At 37.5% G+C, this 18,605-nt stretch overlaps 1 protein-coding gene across 4 annotated transcripts in view; it reads right to left on the bottom strand.

Annotated features, from left to right (window-relative positions):
* The window catches only part of GAS2 (growth arrest specific 2), a 127,860-nt gene extending 111,014 nt beyond the window's left edge, over positions 1-16,846 (bottom strand). The window contains exons 1-2 of one of the 4 annotated variants that reach the window (XM_057317403.1): positions 16,742-16,846; positions 8,697-8,861 (exon numbers count right to left, since the gene is read on the bottom strand). In XM_057317403.1, coding sequence (XP_057173386.1) covers positions 8,697-8,841 — 145 coding nt within the window. In that variant the 5' untranslated portion in view covers positions 8,842-8,861; positions 16,742-16,846. Of the gene's footprint in view, positions 1-8,696; positions 8,980-15,283; positions 15,557-16,741 lie in introns of those variants that run through there. The other 3 variants (XM_044389047.3, XM_057317404.1, XM_026512217.4) reach the window with 3 other exon arrangements.
* Between the last annotated feature and the right edge of the window lie 1,759 nt (positions 16,847-18,605).

The following is an 18,605-nucleotide window of genomic DNA, read 5'->3' as shown; positions in this document are numbered from 1 at the left end:
TGTGCATGTGTGTGTGTGTTCCTACAGAGGTATGTTATTATCATAGTAGGCACCTAGAAAATGTCTTCAGTGAGCATGTACATTAACAAATGAAGAAATTAACTGCTGGAAAACTTTGAGGAAATGTTGGGTATTATTTTTATAAAAATTAAGTTAAAGCAAAAAAAAAAGGAACACTTTAAAGTTTTATACTGAGATTCTCATAGGATTAGCTTTTATCTTAAGAAAAAAATGCATGCAGCTCAATTCCATGAACACTTAAATATAACCCAACTGGAACAACAGATAAACTACTGGCTTGAAGTTCAACTCACGATATGTAATATATTTGGATTTCGAGAAACATCTGTTTGAAATTTTTTTTTTTTTTTGAGCGTTTTGGGGGAAGGGCAGGTAAAGAAGGAAAGAAAATCACCTTTTTACAAATGTTCTTCTTTCCCTATTGGATACTTAGCCTTTTAGCCCCCAGTTAGGATAATGACTTCTGCAGGTGGCAACATATCAGTAGCTCTAACTACTCACCACAGAGGCAGCCTATACAAAACGACTATTAATTCAAAATTGTATGCAGCTCAACTTAATTCAGGAATGAAAGTAATATTCTCAGGATACAAAAAGCCAGCCCAACAAAATTTGTACTATGCATTCACCATATTGGTGAATTTGCTAATAGAATCTTTCATTTGCTAATAAGAAAGTTATTTTGGAAAGAAGTATGAAAAGTAAATATGGGAAATATTTTCAAAATTACCAATTAAAATTCAAGGTAAAGAAGGTAAATTTTACTCCAAATCGTTGAATGATTCCTTTATAAAGTACTTATAAGATTCTCTACATTTGAAAGAGGCCATTAGGTATTCGTATTTCATTACATTCCATGGCAATTTAAAGTTTCTATTCATAATGTTAAGTGACAAGGTGATTACAATGAATTTAAAAGAACTTGTAAAGTATAAAAAGAAAAATGCCTTTCATTAAAAAGTTATTAGCAATTTACCAAAAGGTATGATTTTTCACTTTTTAATGATTAGACCTGAAAATTTTTAGTTATTCTGATTTTCATGAATACTTGAAGAAAGAATTTACATTAAACATCTGTATCTAATGAAAAATATATTAGGTGTCAGCTTTCAATTCTGTATATTTTATAGCTCCAAAAGGTGGATTTTTTTTTGCTAAGACAGACACTGTCACATACTTTATAGTTGAAACATACTGCCTCAAATGAAGGAAAAATGCAAGATGGAGTTTTTTTTTTAATCTTTGTACGTAACATATTTTCCATCCAAAGAATCATAAAAATACACATTTTAAACATACTTTATAATTGTAAGAGATCAATATAATCATTATATGGAATGATATATTATCTCACTTACTACATTAATACTACAAAAATTTTTTAAAAAATTATTATATAAAGTTAGCTCAATTTAACCATGACAAGTCCATTAGAACAAACTATATAAAGCACTAATTACAATTTCTCAAGTAAACGTTATAAAAAGTTAAATATCTCTGTTAGGCAAAACCAGATCTTTTTAAATCAGAATTGCATAGTTCTTTTGAGACATTAGATTATAAATACTAAATGCAGTAGGATTCTAGAACCATGGAATCACTTCTTCCCCAGCTCTATCCTTCCATGTTGTTTGGTATGCTTAGGAAAAGATAGGGCAATGAATAGATACAATTAAATCATCTTGGAGAACCGAATGACCCACACTGGAGTATAAAGACTATTGACTTGAAGGTTAATCTAAAATAGCCTGGGTGGCTCAGCTGGTTGAGCGAGCCTCTGACTCTTGATCTCAGCAAAGGTCTTGATCTCAGAGTTGAGAGTTCAAGCCCTATATTGGGCTCCACGCTGGGCATAGAGCCTACCTTAAAAAAAAAAAAAATAGCCTCGCCTAGAAGTAATATCTTTATTCTTAAGTTCATATTGTGGACTTCGATCTTCATACCGCCAATTCAGTCATGATTGACAGCTTGCCAATAGACAAAGATCAGGGAATTTGGCTCAAGATTGTGGTTAGTCACTTCCTCATAAAATGCTAGGGCACAATCATATGAAATAAAGATCTGCCTGAAACTTTTTGTCAAATAACTAAATCAGCACACATGCTTATACACATCAGTACATTTCCCCCCAGAAGTATGCGCTTGCCATAATTGCCATAATGATTAAGTATCAATCAGTAGTGTTTTAGACTGGAGCCACCTGGAAAAAGAATCCTTTTTATCTTCTACTTTGCTGAGAAAAAAAGTTTTCCTCCCAGTAAGTTAGCAGTACTAAACTCGGGTTCCTAAAAATACGATAACATCTAATAATGGTATTTAACATTTGAGACTTACCTATACATCAGGCACTTCACATGTATTCATGTTTTTAATCTCCTCACCAATTTGTGAAATGGGTGCTATTATTGTACCCATTTTACAGATGATGAAACTGAGGTATTAGATCAAGTAATTTGCTTAAAATTACTCAGTGAATCTGGATCTTTAACCCATAATATCTAGGTTTAGAGTCTCATGCTTTTACCCACTATGCTTGGCTACTTAAACAAATATTTGCTGAATACACAAATGACTATTTTCAATAATAAAGCATTCTCCCTAATTCTGTGGTCTTTTTCTTTGTAGAAACTCCAACAAAGCTTTCTGAAACAATAACAACAACAACAAAAACCACTTGGGGCTGATGATACTGTTGCTGTAGACTGAGGAGCGGCCCACCATGTAGATTGGAGAATGGCTGAGAAAGTCACTCGGGCATGTTCCGGCGTGTGGTCTGATTCAAACTGGTGTATATTATCTCTACAGCTGATCCAGACAGGACCCAACTCTACTGCAAACTCAAGTGCGACTCTCAATCCCAGTATATTTCTCTAATTGGAGACCTCAAAGCAACTTATCTGCTGTCGTAACTCAGATTATTCATTGTTTTGAAGGTTGGGAGATAGGAAATGATTCGTCATACCCAGAAGCCCTAGATCAACACCTGCTCCCTGCTGATTCAAAGCCCCTACCCTTCATTTATATCAAGAAAAGACAAAGCTGTTTCTGTCAGAAAAGTTTGGGTAAAAAAATGGGGCATTATCATCTCTGAAAGGTGTCAATCTGTGAACATGAATTTGATTCTTTAAACTTTTGAAATAGCATAAGATACCCCCTTTCCTAAGGAATTTTTATTGACTCTATCAAGAATATGAGAACTCTGCAGGATAAGGATCTGATAAAGGGCTTTAGGGAAAAAAAAAGAAAGGAAAGCTGTTCTGAACTCATTAGACAACAGTTGCATTTGACAGCAGCAACTCTAATAAATAGGCACTTAACTTGTTAATGCTGAAATATGATTAATTTTAGAAATAACTGAAAATTTTGAGATATTATTTATTGATCATATGAAGCATTTCACAACTGGATTTTCTTTTCTGTGAATGTAGGAAAGTCAGACAAAGGGTAAATCACCATAGTATCAATTATTATGATGCATTTCTAAATTTAAGTGAAATCAATTGAACATAAAGTAACTTGTAATATACTTTATGATTTACTCAAAGTCCCTGCATATATCCAAATACATGCACACTTACATTCTAAAAATCAACAATCTTTAAAAACAATGTCAACTTCTTTGATGCTTAACAACTAAAATCTTTTCTCAAAAATATATTTTCATATGGTTCATATAGTGTTATTAACCAAATACTAATTGAAGATAAAGGTAGGCCATTATCTTCAAATGATTAAAGAAACAACAAGTGAAATAAACAATTTGAGAATATTTACACTACTGCATTCATTTCAAAGTTAAGCCAACAACAGTCTTCAATACTCCATCAGCATTCATGAAATTCATAGAATGTGCCTCATGTATTTGAATGATGCATGGATACTCTAATCTGGGACTGTTAATTTAATAACATGCTGTTTATTCAAAGTAACAATTAAATGTCTCCCCAAGATTTATTTGTATAATCATTTGATGATCAAATATGTCCTAAGGACATAGTTATAAAATAAATGGGCAACAACAAGTCCATGAACAAAAATAACAAAACAGATGACTGAAGATAAAGATGAAATGTATACGTTTAACATGTCGCAGGGGACAATGGCCAGAGAAATGTTTTTAGGGAAGAATAAAGGGATGTTTGGGATTCATTTGCTGTCTTTTCTGAAAGTTGGTCATAAAATGCACCATGGTGCCAGCTATTGGAAAACATACTTGGACTACAAAGACTGTTTTCAACAAGATTAGTAGATATTTCCAAGGATACATGAGTAGTCAGTAAGCATCACATGATGATGTTCTCATGAATCTTATGAATCTTCTCATGCTATCTCATAAACAAATCTGAACTACCATAACTATTTGTTCACCTTAACTGGTTAATTTATTACAAGACAGCTGGCATTTAATATTCTAATATATAAATTTTAATCTAAAAATTTGCCATTGTTGCTTTAATTCTATGCCTAAGAATGTAAAGTGGTATTTATTATTGTCACTGATTAAGAAAGTATATAGCACCTGAAAATTATGTATTATACCTCCATATACGGCATGGATGTGAATATTGGGCTAGGAACCAAGGAAATAATTTTTTTCTCTAGCAAACATTTTTATCTACCAAAAAAATCTGAATACATAGTGAGTGTTCCTTAAGAAACTACATCATCCATTTGACATTTTACATATAGGACCAGACATATATGAATTTAGAGAACCATTAATACTCCTTTTGAAAGACATAAAAGAAAAAAAGTTATATTTCAATCAAGTATTACTAAAAAGAGACAGAAAGCCTTTTCACAAGTAAGTCCACATCACTACCTAATTAAAAGCTTTAATTTAGTATGTAAATTTCTACCTTCCAAAAAATGCAGATACTTTACATGGAGACAGTATCAACTTTGAAACTATTTTCAAAGCATCTTTAACTTTCAAGTAGATGAAAAACAAGACTTGAAAGAGAGCTACACAATATAAATTTGCAAATATTTGAGGTGATAATATGGTCAATAATAAATAATTTTAAAATTGACTTCAATGGTTCCATTTCCAAAATATGTGAATTCTAAATGTATCTATTATGTGTAACAAAAATATATTCTAATATAACCATACATTTTTTTCTCCCCTCCTTCTTATCACCATTCTAGTACAAAGTGTATTTTCTTAACTCCAAGTGTTTTACCACTTTAAAATAATCTCAAGGGGGCGCCTGGGTGACACAGCGGTTAAGCGTCTGCCTTTGGCTCAGGGCGTGATCCCGGCGTTATGGGATCGGGCCCCACATCAGGCTCCTCCGCTATGAGCCTGCTTCTTCCTCTCCCGCTCCCCCTGCTTGTGTTCCCTCTCTCACTGGCTGTCTCTATCTCTGTTAAATAAATAAATAAAATCTTAAAAAAAAATAAAAATAAAAAATAAAAAAATAAAATAATCTCAAGGTATTGGTCTACTTTCTAAGTTGCCATGAGGATATTCACTTGAAAGCTATTACCTATCTACTTTTATGAATTGAAGTCAATGCAAGGTTGTACTTTACTATATCTTGAAGATTCTGTTTCTGAGAAAAATTCACAAGCCATCAGTTGCATTTTTGTTACCAACTACCAGCATCAAAAAAATCATTTTTCTTATTCTTTAAAAGAAAGATTATTCATTTACGTAAATTGCTTTCTCCTTGTTTATGCATATTGATGATTTCAAACTGGGTCTCAAGAGGTGGATTTCTTGGAAACCTAGACTTTTGGAACTGGAAAGGACATTAGAGATCATCCACTCCAAGCCCTTCATTTTATGGTTGAGGACAGTGAGCCCAGAAAAGATAGCTGAGTGACTTTGGGCAAATTTCCTACTGAGTGGCAGAGCCAGAAGCAGAAGCCAGGTCTCCTGACACCCAGTTAGGAGCCAGGTCTCCTGACTTTTGGTCCAAGGATCTTTCCATTACACACACACTGACTCTCTATTCTTTGAGGATGTCTTGGGCTGCCTACCCTGATCAAACCGCTGTGTAAATGATCACATTCACCAAATGAAATGTCTTTGATGACAAGTCATGGGACCTTGGAACCTGCCTACACAATCAGGCTATACTCTAATCACAATCTTTCCCGGCCTCGAACATCTCAATGGCTCCTCCTTGATCATACAACAAATTATAAAGCTCCTTAACACAGTCTTCAAAGCAGTATGCAACCTAGCCCCAATAAATCACATGAAACTCTCCCCTTTGTTGATCACTGCTGTTGATGCCAGCCTTCATTCAGTTCTTCCAAGGTAACGAACGCCTTCCTGTCTCAGCGTATGCCATTCCTTCCACTCAGGCTCTTCGCCCATGCTTTGTCTGCTAGCTATTAATTATTTTTCAGTTCTCGATTAAATGTAAGACCATTTAAAGTGGATCCCCCTACCCCAAGGCCTCTGATGTTTTACTCTATTCCCACTTCCTTCTTTCTACATTCTTATTGCAAACTATATCTTTTAGTGTTCAAAACAAGCCCAGTTAATGAATTATTCATTCACTTACTTATTTAAAATGTTTCTTTTTCAAGCTATTCCAAGCCCTATAAGAACTGGTACTCTATTCCCCATCACTATTCCGCCCTCCAGTGCTTAGCAGACTGTATCTGAAACACAGTTAATTGCAATAGTTAGTATTTACTAGCTAGTTGATTATTATGTGCCAGATCTTGTTCTAAAGCTGGTGATTTCATTCAAATTTCCAACAATCCTATGAGCTTGTAATTAGTATTTTACTCGTTTTACCGATGACGACACTGAGGCACATTGCAGTAAGACGCTGGCTTAGTATAACAGGGCTGGTGACCTGTGGAACTGAGATTTGAATTCAAGCGTTCTGACTCCAGAGTTCCTTTATTAAGCTAATGTATTATGCTGCAGCATGCTCAAATATTTGTTGAATATACAAACTTACTCACAAAATCAAATTAACAGTATCACTGAACTATGTAAATGGAATAACAATGACAAAACTTACAGTATTTACAATATGCCTCCCACTAAGTAGGATACCTATTGTATCATTTAATCCCACGGCAACCTTACAAAGACGACACTACTGTTATTACCGCTTTACTGACGAGGAGACTGAGGCACAGACAGGTTAAGGAACTTGCCCAAGATCATACTGCTAGTAAGTGGCAGATCTGGGGTTCAGACACAACAGTCTATGTCCAGTCTGTGCTCGTAACTCCCACTCTATTCCGCTTTCCTTGCGATAGCCCATGGCTAAGGACAGCTCAAAGTTATAATAAATTACTTACGTAACAATCATTAGTGAACCCTCAAGAGACCAAAAACTAAAAAATAAAATTAAAAAAAGAGAGAAAGAGAAAAAAAAATCCATCTGCTTAGACAAACTTGACTCCCTGTATGGGATGAAGATAAAAACTCCTCCTTTGTACGGATGTCTTACTAAAAGGCGGTAGCGCCCCCCTTCCAGGGGATATAGAGCCATAGCCTAGTGAAGAGTCCTCATGGGAATGCCTTCTGCGTGTCTGCCCTTACGGTGTGGCTGGGAGCCCTGCACACCCGTAGGCAGTAGCTACATAGACTCGTCAATATAGTGCACACGCTGTGGAATAAGGAGACATCTACCCTTCGGATGAAGGCTTTAAAAAATGTAACAGCCGTGCAAAACCCCAGAGCCATGGTGAGCAAAAGGAACGTTTTGCTAAAACGTGCTAAAATCTTACCGAACCTTGTTAAAACCTTGCTAGGACTTTAGACAAACAGGGTACTCCTCACTAAGCTCCTTAGTTCCATCATCTAGAAAGTGGGGAGAAAAATACCACTTGCCTTGAAGGATTTTTTAAATAAGAAAATAATGTTAGTGAAACCCTTCTGCAAATGATAAAGCACCATATAAATTCTATGTGTACTCAATATTCAAATCTTCTATCTCCTATGTCTATAACGGTCCTTCCCTCAGGTTTTCATTCTGTCCTCTGTGAAAAACTACTGGCGAAAACAGCACTGCTCTAGATGATGAGCCTTTAAATGCATGATTCCATTTTGCACATGCTTGAAATTTTATCCTGTGAATATGCGGGCACAATAGAAACGGGGAAAAAAAAAAAAAAGAATAGGCAGCCTTAGCATGAGGTAGCATTTTTCTCGGAGACCCCTTTTGGAAGAGTACTTAAAAACAAAACTGAAATGAGAAGAAAAATTTCAGTTCAAGGTTGGATGACTCCAGTTAGCTCATTTGGACGAAGGATACATGTTTTTGTTCTAGAGCGTGGGCATTCAGTAGTTTCGGAAGGCGTGCTAGGCAAGTAGGGCAAAGAAATCTAGTTTTAGAAGTCAGATTGCACAGACTGTGGCCTGGGTACAAGGTCAAAAGAACGGGCCAAACTGGTCAGCTGCATGAAAGAAAAATAAAAAATCAAATCAGATCAGCATTTAGATGAAACAAGCGATGCACCTTTCAGTGCACAACGCTGGAATTACTAAGCACAGTTCATGTGAGAGATATAGAGAAATTGGTTTAAATTTTCCACATGTTCCAGGTTTCCCAGATGTAAAATCCAAATAATGAAATCTTTCTTCCCAAGGAGCTGTCACATGCCTAGCTTAAGGATATGACATGAGGGGAAAACAAACAAACAAACCCAACACCTGTTATCTTTGCTCCCAAAATGAGATCTTATAACCTTACCTAATAGATTGGTTAACCACAAGGCCAGATCTTCTTTCATCGGTAGCAAATTAGCTTCATGTCTGCTGGCCAGCCATTGGCTATACTGATGCATATCAGAGAGGCCAGGTCCACTGCGTACCTTTGGGCTCAGAGCAGTGCACATTATTTATCCACTTGTAATACCTGTTTTGGAAACAAAAGAGCAGTTGCTTTTTATATAGACATCTCTTGTTAAAATCTTTCTGCCAACAACATGGTAAGGAACCAGGTCCATGGCGTTTTGATGACAGGCCAGGTTATTAATTATTAAACCCCATGAGACACTATTTGCTTTTCCTGTACTGGGCCCATCCCTTTCAACCAACCACCTGGTAGGAAACAGCAGCAATCTAAGGTCAAATAGAAAAATCAAACACTAAGCTCTAAGCTCATGTAAAACATCATCCTGGAAAAAGCTGTCTTCTAAGGCAAGAAATTCCACTTATTCCAAAGTAATAAAAGGAGCTTGATTAAAATTTTAGTATCCAAGCTGTAAATTCCCAATGTTTGGGTTAATGTCTGAAACCATAGATTTCCACAGAATTTTAGTTCTGAGTGCAAGCAATGATATAATTTGCACAATTTACTGTAAATCTAGGGCCACTACTCTTAAAACTATTACCTGTAAGATTAAGCAGAGCACTTGGTTCTTTGCAGATGGGTAAGCTACCATGGACTCCCAGTTTAGAGAACTGGTGGGGAGACAGGAAAGGAGGTGCTTTCAAAGAGTACTTACTACACTTTTCTCATCTTACAGTTAATGAAAACAACAACAACAACAATAACAACAACAACAACAGAGGATAAGTGACTTAACCAAGATCATGTACACTAGATCATGCCAGAGTCAGCCTTAAATCTGGGTCTTCATACTCTACGACCATTATTCTTTCCAGAATGATACGTTTTACAAAATAGATTCATCAAGAACCCATATTATAACATGAGAATTACACACCATTCTAATAAATACTGCCATAGGGTTTTCTTTTATCTTACTTTTGTCTTCCCACTTTATATATTTTACAGACTAGTTTTGCTTGTAATCGTCTTTAGAGTAGGAGGAATGAAAGGTCTTAGGTCTATAAAATAAAAGATGATTTCATGAACCAACCACCTTATGAGTAGCACAGTCCCCTGCAGGGGTTGTAGAAAAGATGCTTGAATATATACTTGGCCTTGAATGTAGCACTTTGCATGCACCATTTATAGGACCTAACACTACAGAAGTAATATAAACAAGTAAGGTAAGGTAAACAAACTCATCAGTTTAACAATGTGTAGGACTCTATTCTATATACAAATAGTGCACATGAAATAACCAAGTGTAGTATGACTAATGAAAAGGAAAATATTTGCAGCTGGCAAGAAGTCTGATAGGATATACTGGGGTTTTCAGCTGTATTTCAATACTTACGGTATTTTAAATTTACCAATATAAGCTGTATACACTTCCGTCAGTTTTATTCTTTACATTGTATTCTTTTCTACTTAATATGAAACTCTAATTCTCTTAGCATTGGTTAATTTTTTGCCTTTTAAGACTGCTTTTGAAAAAAAACAAGATAATATTGGTGTTCAGAAAATTGCAAAATGTGACTGTCTCCCAAACATTTTGCTGTAGTATTAGAAAAGACTGGTAATGTGACTCAACACCTAAAAAGCGTCATAAATGTATAATTTAAAAATAAAGACAATTTCATTTGCAAAGCAATTATGCTTTAGAATAACTTTTTGCAAAAAAATTACCATAAATTATCTTTGAAACCTTTTTTCTATATCTATAAATCTCTATATATCTAATTATCTAAAGTGAACCAGTGCAAATGTGAAAGATTTTTAATACATTTTGTCATATGTTAGTAAATTATCATTACAGGAGCCAGAATATCATCTTTGCCTATTTTTTTGCTCTTAATTATATTATTCATATAACGTCCTGAAGCTTTCTTCAAACCCTATGATTAAATACTAGAAATCTAAAACATTTTTGCTCCAGTTCTTTTAAAAATAGGTCCCAAGACAGCTCCCTGTGGCTGGTTAGGATTCCTGTAGGCTAGCTAGCCTCAGAAACGAATATTTAAGTAATAATACATTTAAGCGCATGATTCATATATTTAGGTAACTAATTGAAATCTTAAAAGGGTTACCTCTAAAATGCCTTTCTTCTCAAGACACAATCTCTCCCACTACTTTCCTGAAAGTGAGATGTGGTAGTTCAGTAACTTTACCTACATCCTATTATGTGCTCTGCAAACTTCCATTTAAGCACCAGAATCCTACTTTGCTCTGTAAAAGCAAGAAGACACCTCAGATTCTTAAGCTCATTGTCTAGCAAAGAATTCATCAAGGGATAGTTTTCAGTAAGCCTAATGGCAAGTAACAGTTTCAATGAGCCAGAGGGACACAATCCTTCCCCTCAATCCTTCCGAACAGTGAAGTTTTTCTTTTCCTTGACAGTGGCACATTTATTTCTCATATAGTCTGTCCTGTATTTTGCCAGAAACGTAATTCAAACTATCTTCTAATATTTATAGATGATCAGTAAGTAAAAACAATAAGAGTAATTAAGCAATTTTTGTTATGCTGCTTTGGATATAATCAAAATTATATACAAAGGGGGAAAAAAACAATAATAAGGTTATATTTCCCCAGGAAGCAAAAGTGGGAGAAAGTAGGTTTAGTGGGTAATTAGCGGGCGATAGAAGTTAAACAATTAAACATATGCCAAATATGTGGGCCCCTAAAGTCACTGTCATAGACAGGGACTCTTCTGCTTATATGCCTTGGGAAAAAATCGGGATTTCAACCCAGGTTTTCCTGATCCATTTTTCATATTTCAGATCACCATCAAACCTAGCATGACTCTGTGGTTTAGTTGAAAGTCACTGCATGGAAATCTTCGATTTAAATATGGCAGAGACATGAATAGGAAACACGGAAATGAATCCAGCTAGGGATTTGGAGTGTGGAAGAATTATCCCATGGTGAAGCAGTTTCTAATTGAAATGATTAAACTCGCATGAATAACAATCAAATAAATTTATATTACTCAGGTAAGAAGATCACTACAGGATTGTAACCTTTTTAGAATTTTCAACTTTAACTAACTGGATGAGTTGAACTAGATCACAAAGAACGAATTATAACAAAAAGATAATTTCTGATCCTTTGAATTCAAAAGTTTTCAAAAACCGAAAGAGATGCCAAGGAGTAGTTTTTAAAGATGGGGAATAAAATGATTAAGGATCCATTACATTTGAAGAAAAAACATTAGGTTTGGGGGAAAGAAAAACATTTTATATACTATATCTAAACATTGAAAGATGTTACCATGAAAATTCATATAATCTAAATATTTTTAAAACTTGATAAGTGACTTTGGTAAGTACTAAGCAAAGCCAATTGCTTTGTAAACTGAAGGACTCAAATGCTTCTCTGACTCTCTGAACTACGGCTTCTCCAAGCTGTATGGGTCTATCTAAAAACGGATAACTCAACCCTCAGGATTTGGAATTCAGAAAAATAAGACTTAAAGGGAAAAACATGCGGAAACTTAATACAGATTCTTCAAAGAATGTGTGTGTGTGTATTATTTTTTCTTTCTTTCCATAGTAGAACTGATTCTGGAATAACCATTATGAACATGATGAGACTGGACTAGCCCAGGGGAAGAAGAAAAAATTAATGACTCCATAAGTAAAATATCACATGTTTAAAGACTGTTTAGTCTGTAGCTCCAGAATCCCAGTTGAAGACATCATAGTTTTAACTCTGAACAAAAAGTATGCTTTAACGCCACCTAGAGGTGTGCTTTGATTACGACCAAGATGGTTTCCAGTCTCTCTGTAGACTTTGCTGACATGTTATCAAAAATGTATTGCATAGAAAATAAATTGTAAAGAAAGAAAAATAAGAGTAAAATTATAAACATTATATCACTACTGTCTGCTGTGAGATCCACTAAGAAGCCTGATTAATAGATAGAATATTAGATTGGGAATCGGAAGTGCTGGGGTCAAATACTGGCTCCACTACCTAGTGGTTTAATATCTGTTTTATTCCAGTTGGATGACTTTTCTTTGTACTGGAGTTCTCCAGTGTATACAATGGAGGCAAATACCTCAAATACAATTGTGAAGATTAAATATTTGTGCCATTTTTTGGTATATATTTTATATCCAGTAAATACTAGGTGAACCTAAATCACCCTCACAGAAAATGTGCCAAAATAAAACTCCTATTGACATATTTTAAAAAGAAAAACAGTTCTGTAACAAAATAGAAATATTTTATAGAAGTATAAATCACTAAAAAAGTCAAAAAAGGAGAAATGAAAACAAAGTATTGACGAAAAAAAACCATAAATAATGGAAAATCCAAAGTTTTCTTCATATTGACAGGGATGAAACCCCAAGGTGATGAATGAAATGTTAAGCTCTAAAGTGAGAAGTGTACATGTGTTTTTACAAGCTAATTTGGTAACAAATTATACCTCATTTTTGATACCAGTTAAAGATAGGGGAATGCTATACTTTCAAAATAAATGACAAAGGATGTCACTACACACCCCTCAACACACACACACACACACACACACACACACACACACGCAGACTCCTTAATGATAGTCATTTAAAACAGAGTGCTAATGAACCCACAGTCAAGAGACCCATCCCTAAAGGCCAACTTTGTTCTGATCTACAGCACTGACCTCATCTCTATTCAATTGTGTGTGTTATGAGTGTGAAACAATGAAGAAACAAAATTTGTAGGCCAATAACACCATTTTAAAAAATTTAACGAAGAACACCCCAAGCCAAACACCCTTTCAAAATTTGGAAGGAGAAAAAGCTATCTTTCAACTGAAATTCAAAGAACTAATAACCAACAACCATTCTAGATGGCTCCGCCATCATTCCGAGCTCTTTCCTCCTATGCGATTCATTTAGGCTAACCCATAATGTCTCTGCAAAGCTACGTATTCTCAACCAATGTCATGAATGCCAAATCTTAATCTAAGGCCCTAATCAGAAAATAAAAGTCTAAACTTTAATCAGAAAGATTATTCTACATCTTAGAAGTGGACCTACATTCTGGCTAAGAGGCACAACTTGTCCACAAATTTAAAAAAAACACCAAGATTAAAGGCAAAATGACACACATTATCAATTTTTCTAATTATGTAATAAAATCTTTAAACTCAGATGGACCTTAGAAGATGTAGCAGTCAAATCCCTGGTTTTTAATAAAAGACTAGAGGCCTAAGATACTTTGCCCAAAGTAACAAGGTTATTTAGTCACAGAATCATTAAAAATATCCTACTCAGCTCTCCTTGCATCCAATTTCGAGTAATGTTAAGTTTTTTTTCCAGGAAATCTTTCTCTTCTTGCAGCCCCATGATGATTTGTCTTGAACTAAATGATGGTGTACCTGCAATAATTCTTTCTCAAATCATGACCAAAAAAATAACACTGAATGGGGATTGATTCTTATATTTTCACGGATTTTGAAATTCTTTCAAGTTTTTAAAAATCCTACTAATCCATTCCTCCAAAGAATTTAGCACTGGTTTTTGGACCCCTACCAGATTAACTTGAAACATAACTTGAATAGAAAACCATCTGAAAGTCATTAATCAATTAGACTATTTAAGGACTTACCTTACCTCAAAATTTCATCTAAGTTGATTAAGTCAACCTTAATTCATGAGAACATTTTGGGGGTTTTGATGTTGTTTTTGATACAAAGACTTCTGTTTTACTGAACTATAAGGTGGTTAAGAGCTAGCAGAGTTCTACACTGTATTGAAAAAAAAATATATATATATATAGTGTATAGTCTCGTATAAGGGAAGAACAGTAGTTAAAACTCAATTGACCCTGAAAACATTTAGGAAAGAAAAACTACACAAGCATACTCATTTTGACAAGAGGTATTTTCTACCTTCGCTCCAGTTCTTTTCTCTAGTCTAAAAACACTGAGTGGAAAATCTAGATTGTTGCTTGGAAGAAATAGTGGGATCCTGTCTGTGCCTCTATAGCAAAACCACAAAGATGCCAAAAGAGCCTTAACATCAGTTGCAGTTTTAACAAAACTAGGCAAAGAAATTGTCAGAGCTGCATTGTTTTCAACCGAGGTAACTCTGACCTTCCAAAGGCTCCAAAAATCTATAATACAGACTGGGAGCCTTGAATCAAAATTCTAAAATTACACATAACACACTTGCGATTAACGAAAGACCTGACATGTCACCATACCTGCAAGTTTAAGCTTTAACATTTCTTACCAAGATTCTAGAAAACTTAGTGGCAATCGCATGACCTTTTGCACCAGGTAAAAGAAATGTGCCGGGTGACTGTATCTCCCAGTAAAGCACAGTCCACATCACAAAAGTAGGGCGTTGAGCACTACAGTGAAGACATAAGCCCAAAGTTTAGTTAGCACACAGGCTGAAATTCAAACTACCTTTCTGTTCCAGAGCCGGTTCAGGGAGCCCTGTGTGAAGGCTGCAATGTGCATTGCAAAGGCTGTCTGTCCCATGCCTCAGACATCTGTCCCTTACCTTCTCTTAGGCGGTCAGAACCAGGACGCCCATGTTGGAGAAGGTCACCACAGCCACCACCTCCTCCTCTGAAGTTAGGGGGGGAGCATTCCTCGAGAAGGAACCCATTGATCGATTTCAAAGGCTGGGCCAACTAGATCCCAGCTGCAGCTAATCAGCGTCCCCACAGCTAGGAGGTTGGGGGAAGGAAGCAGTGAGCCACAGAGGCTCGTTCCCAGCCTCGGTCTGTGAATCTCAGCGCTAGGTGAGGGGAAAAGGTGGACTTCCCCTGCCTGGCTGGCACGTCGACCTGTCTGAGCCTCTATTTTAACACGAGGAGGCCAAATGGGTGTTCCTGTGCACATGCAGATCTTATTTCCCCCACAAAAGATCTCCTCTACACAACTGATTTAGCTTTGTTGGAGAGGGTACTTGGGGAGAGGGAGGAGTTTACAAGAGCGACGGTAAAGTTTTGCAAACTCTTAACTGGAAGTGGATGAAGGTGAAGGAGGGTGAGAGAAAGAAGGTGAAGGTGGAAAAGTAAAGCCTTTGATTTCCGAAAAGGTAAACTGGAGGGAAGTACTGCACAACCCACCCCCACCCCAGTTGTACTGGAATGTCGAAAACGGAATCTGTTAACCCCTGCTTTTGCTCCCTCTCTAGTCAAGACTGTAGAAACTTCGGATGTCTGGGCTAGGCTAATGGCAATTTACCTTACTGGGCTGATAGAATTTAATTTTGCCGGAATACCTAATGCTTCCAAAGCAAAGTTGGCTCCTCTGCTGCTCCCCAAACAATTTAGGATTCCAAAACCCTGCTCTCTGGATGAAAAGAACAATACTACTATGCAAAATCTTCCCAGAGGGGGTTGATTCATAGGCTAGCGTTTGTTTATTCACGTTAAAAAAGCTCAACTCTGTAAAACTCATCAGTCGAAAACAGGGAGTATCTCCCCAAATCATAAATGTCGAGTTCTTTCCTCCCATCCCGGCCTCCTCCACTCTAGGAAAGCATTCAGGATCAGTCCATGAAGACCGCCCTCGCTCCTCTCCCCTCTCCCCAGTAACCGACCGCGTTGAGCAGGCATCAGAGACCCCTGCGCACCAAAGCAGAAGTGTGCGTTTAGAATCGATGTGCTAATCACAAGTCCTCACTTCTGTCCCTGGTTGGCTGAGCCGCCCCAGCGGGCTCTCCGTGCGGCAGTCATTTGGGCTGTTCCACAATAGGGATGAGAACACATGCTTGTGTCCAGGGAATACGAGTCACCCACTGCAGTGCCCACCCACTGAGCGCCAGAGGCGTTCCGGCCGTCCGCGCTCCCCGCCGGTCCCAGCCGCGCCCCCGAGGTCACCGGACGGAGCGCCCCTCCCCCGCCGCCCCCGGCGCCCCCGCAGGCAGGGCTCCCGCAGCCCCGGCTGCTGAGCGCGCGCGGCGGCTGCGGCGGCACCGGCGGGAACCCGGCCGGCCCGCCTCGCTCACCCCGCGTCCGGAGCTGGCTGCTAGCGGCTCTCAGAGGCGCCGGGGCTCCCGGCTCGGCTCCCGCAGCGTCTCGGGGCCGGCCCCTTTCCGGCGCAGGTCCTGCAGCAGCCGCGCTCCGCACCCCAGCAGCCCGGCGGCAGCGGCAGCAACTACAGCCGCACTGCCCCTCTTCATACTTCTCTGATGGCTCCTCTCGGTGCTGTTTGGGAAAACGATTTTTCCCCCCTGCCAGAAACAGATTTCCTACATTTCATCAGTCCACATAGACCGAGCGGAAGTAAAATGCTTACTTTTTCTGGTGGACGGCAAACGCAATTGACACTGATTTACCCTTCAAATGGGGAGAGATTGTATTACAAGCCCTTGGCAGCAATTCCGAGGTTGGGGCCAAGCTCCAGCCCCCCTGTCCCCCAAACACTAACCTAAGAGAGAAAGGGCGGGGGTGCAGTGGGGAGGGGATCATATTTAACTCCAGGGTTTTAACAGAGTCAATGGCTTTAGCACAATATTAAAATGGGGTGTTGGAAAAGTTTTGCTCTCCTGGCCAGTGATTTGCAGACTCAGAGGCATGAGCTTTCCAGTAACTTCGGCCGCTCTTCTTTCCAAATTGAACAATTTGATTTCTTACAATTCTTTTTTCAACATCAGGTTTTAGAAGAGGCAGCACTCGCTTTACCAAAGGAAATACAATTCCACCCTTCCTTCTCTCAGCTAAAGCTCAGCTTTATGTTGAACGTCATGGACAATTTTCTCCAACTGTTGTTTATTAGTGCATGTATTTTGAGATGGAAAGTCTTCCCATGTAGTGGACAGATGTTCAAGTGTCTGCTTCACCTCTAATACACATGTGACTCTTCCGAGTGTGCTAATAGCGGCAGGTGACCACTTTCCGTGGAGTGTACATGGAAATTATCACACTATTGTGTTGTGATTTTGTTTGCTTGTTCATCAGTTCCCTGTGCGTCTCCATCCAATGCATATGATTGCATTGACAGATATTCTGATCCTCTCCTGGATACCATTTTTTTTTTAAATGGTGAGTAACTTACCCTACCCATCCCTGCAAAACAGAAACTGCCTGTAGATCTGCATTGCTAAGTGATGTGAATACTTCCAGATATAATTGAAAAAAGGCATTTTGCATGTACTATGCGTTCATCTGGAAGTGGTTATTTGCTCTAAAACATCTAGAAACGGCATCAGTTATTTGCTTGTCATAGCAGTATGAATAATGAAGAAAGGGAGGAGGATTGAAAAGTTTGGTGGCATTGAACTCCAAGGTTTTTATTTTAGTTGGGTTTGAGGTTGCAGCTGTGTCCGCCCCATAGTCCTCCTTGGCTTCCCACAAGACAGTGAAAAGAGCCATTCCTCATTATAAAGGGAAATAGCATTATAAAAAGCCGATATGATTGCATAGACACACATAAACAACAACGACAGAACACACAGAGCAGGTGACTGATGAATTTGAGTCAATGATGCTGAATAATAACAGTTCTCAGAATTTAACCAGATCTGAGTATTTCAAGAGCCCCAGTAAAGTATCTTCAATTTCCCAATCTGTGCCAGTTAGGTAAAAGGCCAAACATCCTTGATAATTTTTCCTGATCAAAATATCATCGTCCAATCAATGTTAATTTAAGTGTCATCAGGGTATACAGTAAGAGTTCAAAGACTCTAATACCATGAATTCTGAAAATCTTATATCCTGTTTCTCTACAGATATAAATATTCTTGTCACATTGTTCGATATTGATAATTTAAAAAGCAAAGTGCAAGGCAATACTTTTGTTGATTTAGGAGCAACGTCCAATCCACTGTAGGAAAATAAGGAAGCTTCCAGAAGCATTGGGAGTGTGTAGTT

The sequence above is a fragment of the Ursus arctos genome, unplaced genomic scaffold (genome assembly GCF_023065955.2).
Source record: "Ursus arctos isolate Adak ecotype North America unplaced genomic scaffold, UrsArc2.0 scaffold_23, whole genome shotgun sequence".
Classification (NCBI taxonomy): Eukaryota; Metazoa; Chordata; class Mammalia; order Carnivora; family Ursidae; genus Ursus; species Ursus arctos.
The sequence above is the reverse complement of the archived record's forward strand: the minus strand, read 5'-3'. Positions and strand labels throughout refer to the sequence as shown.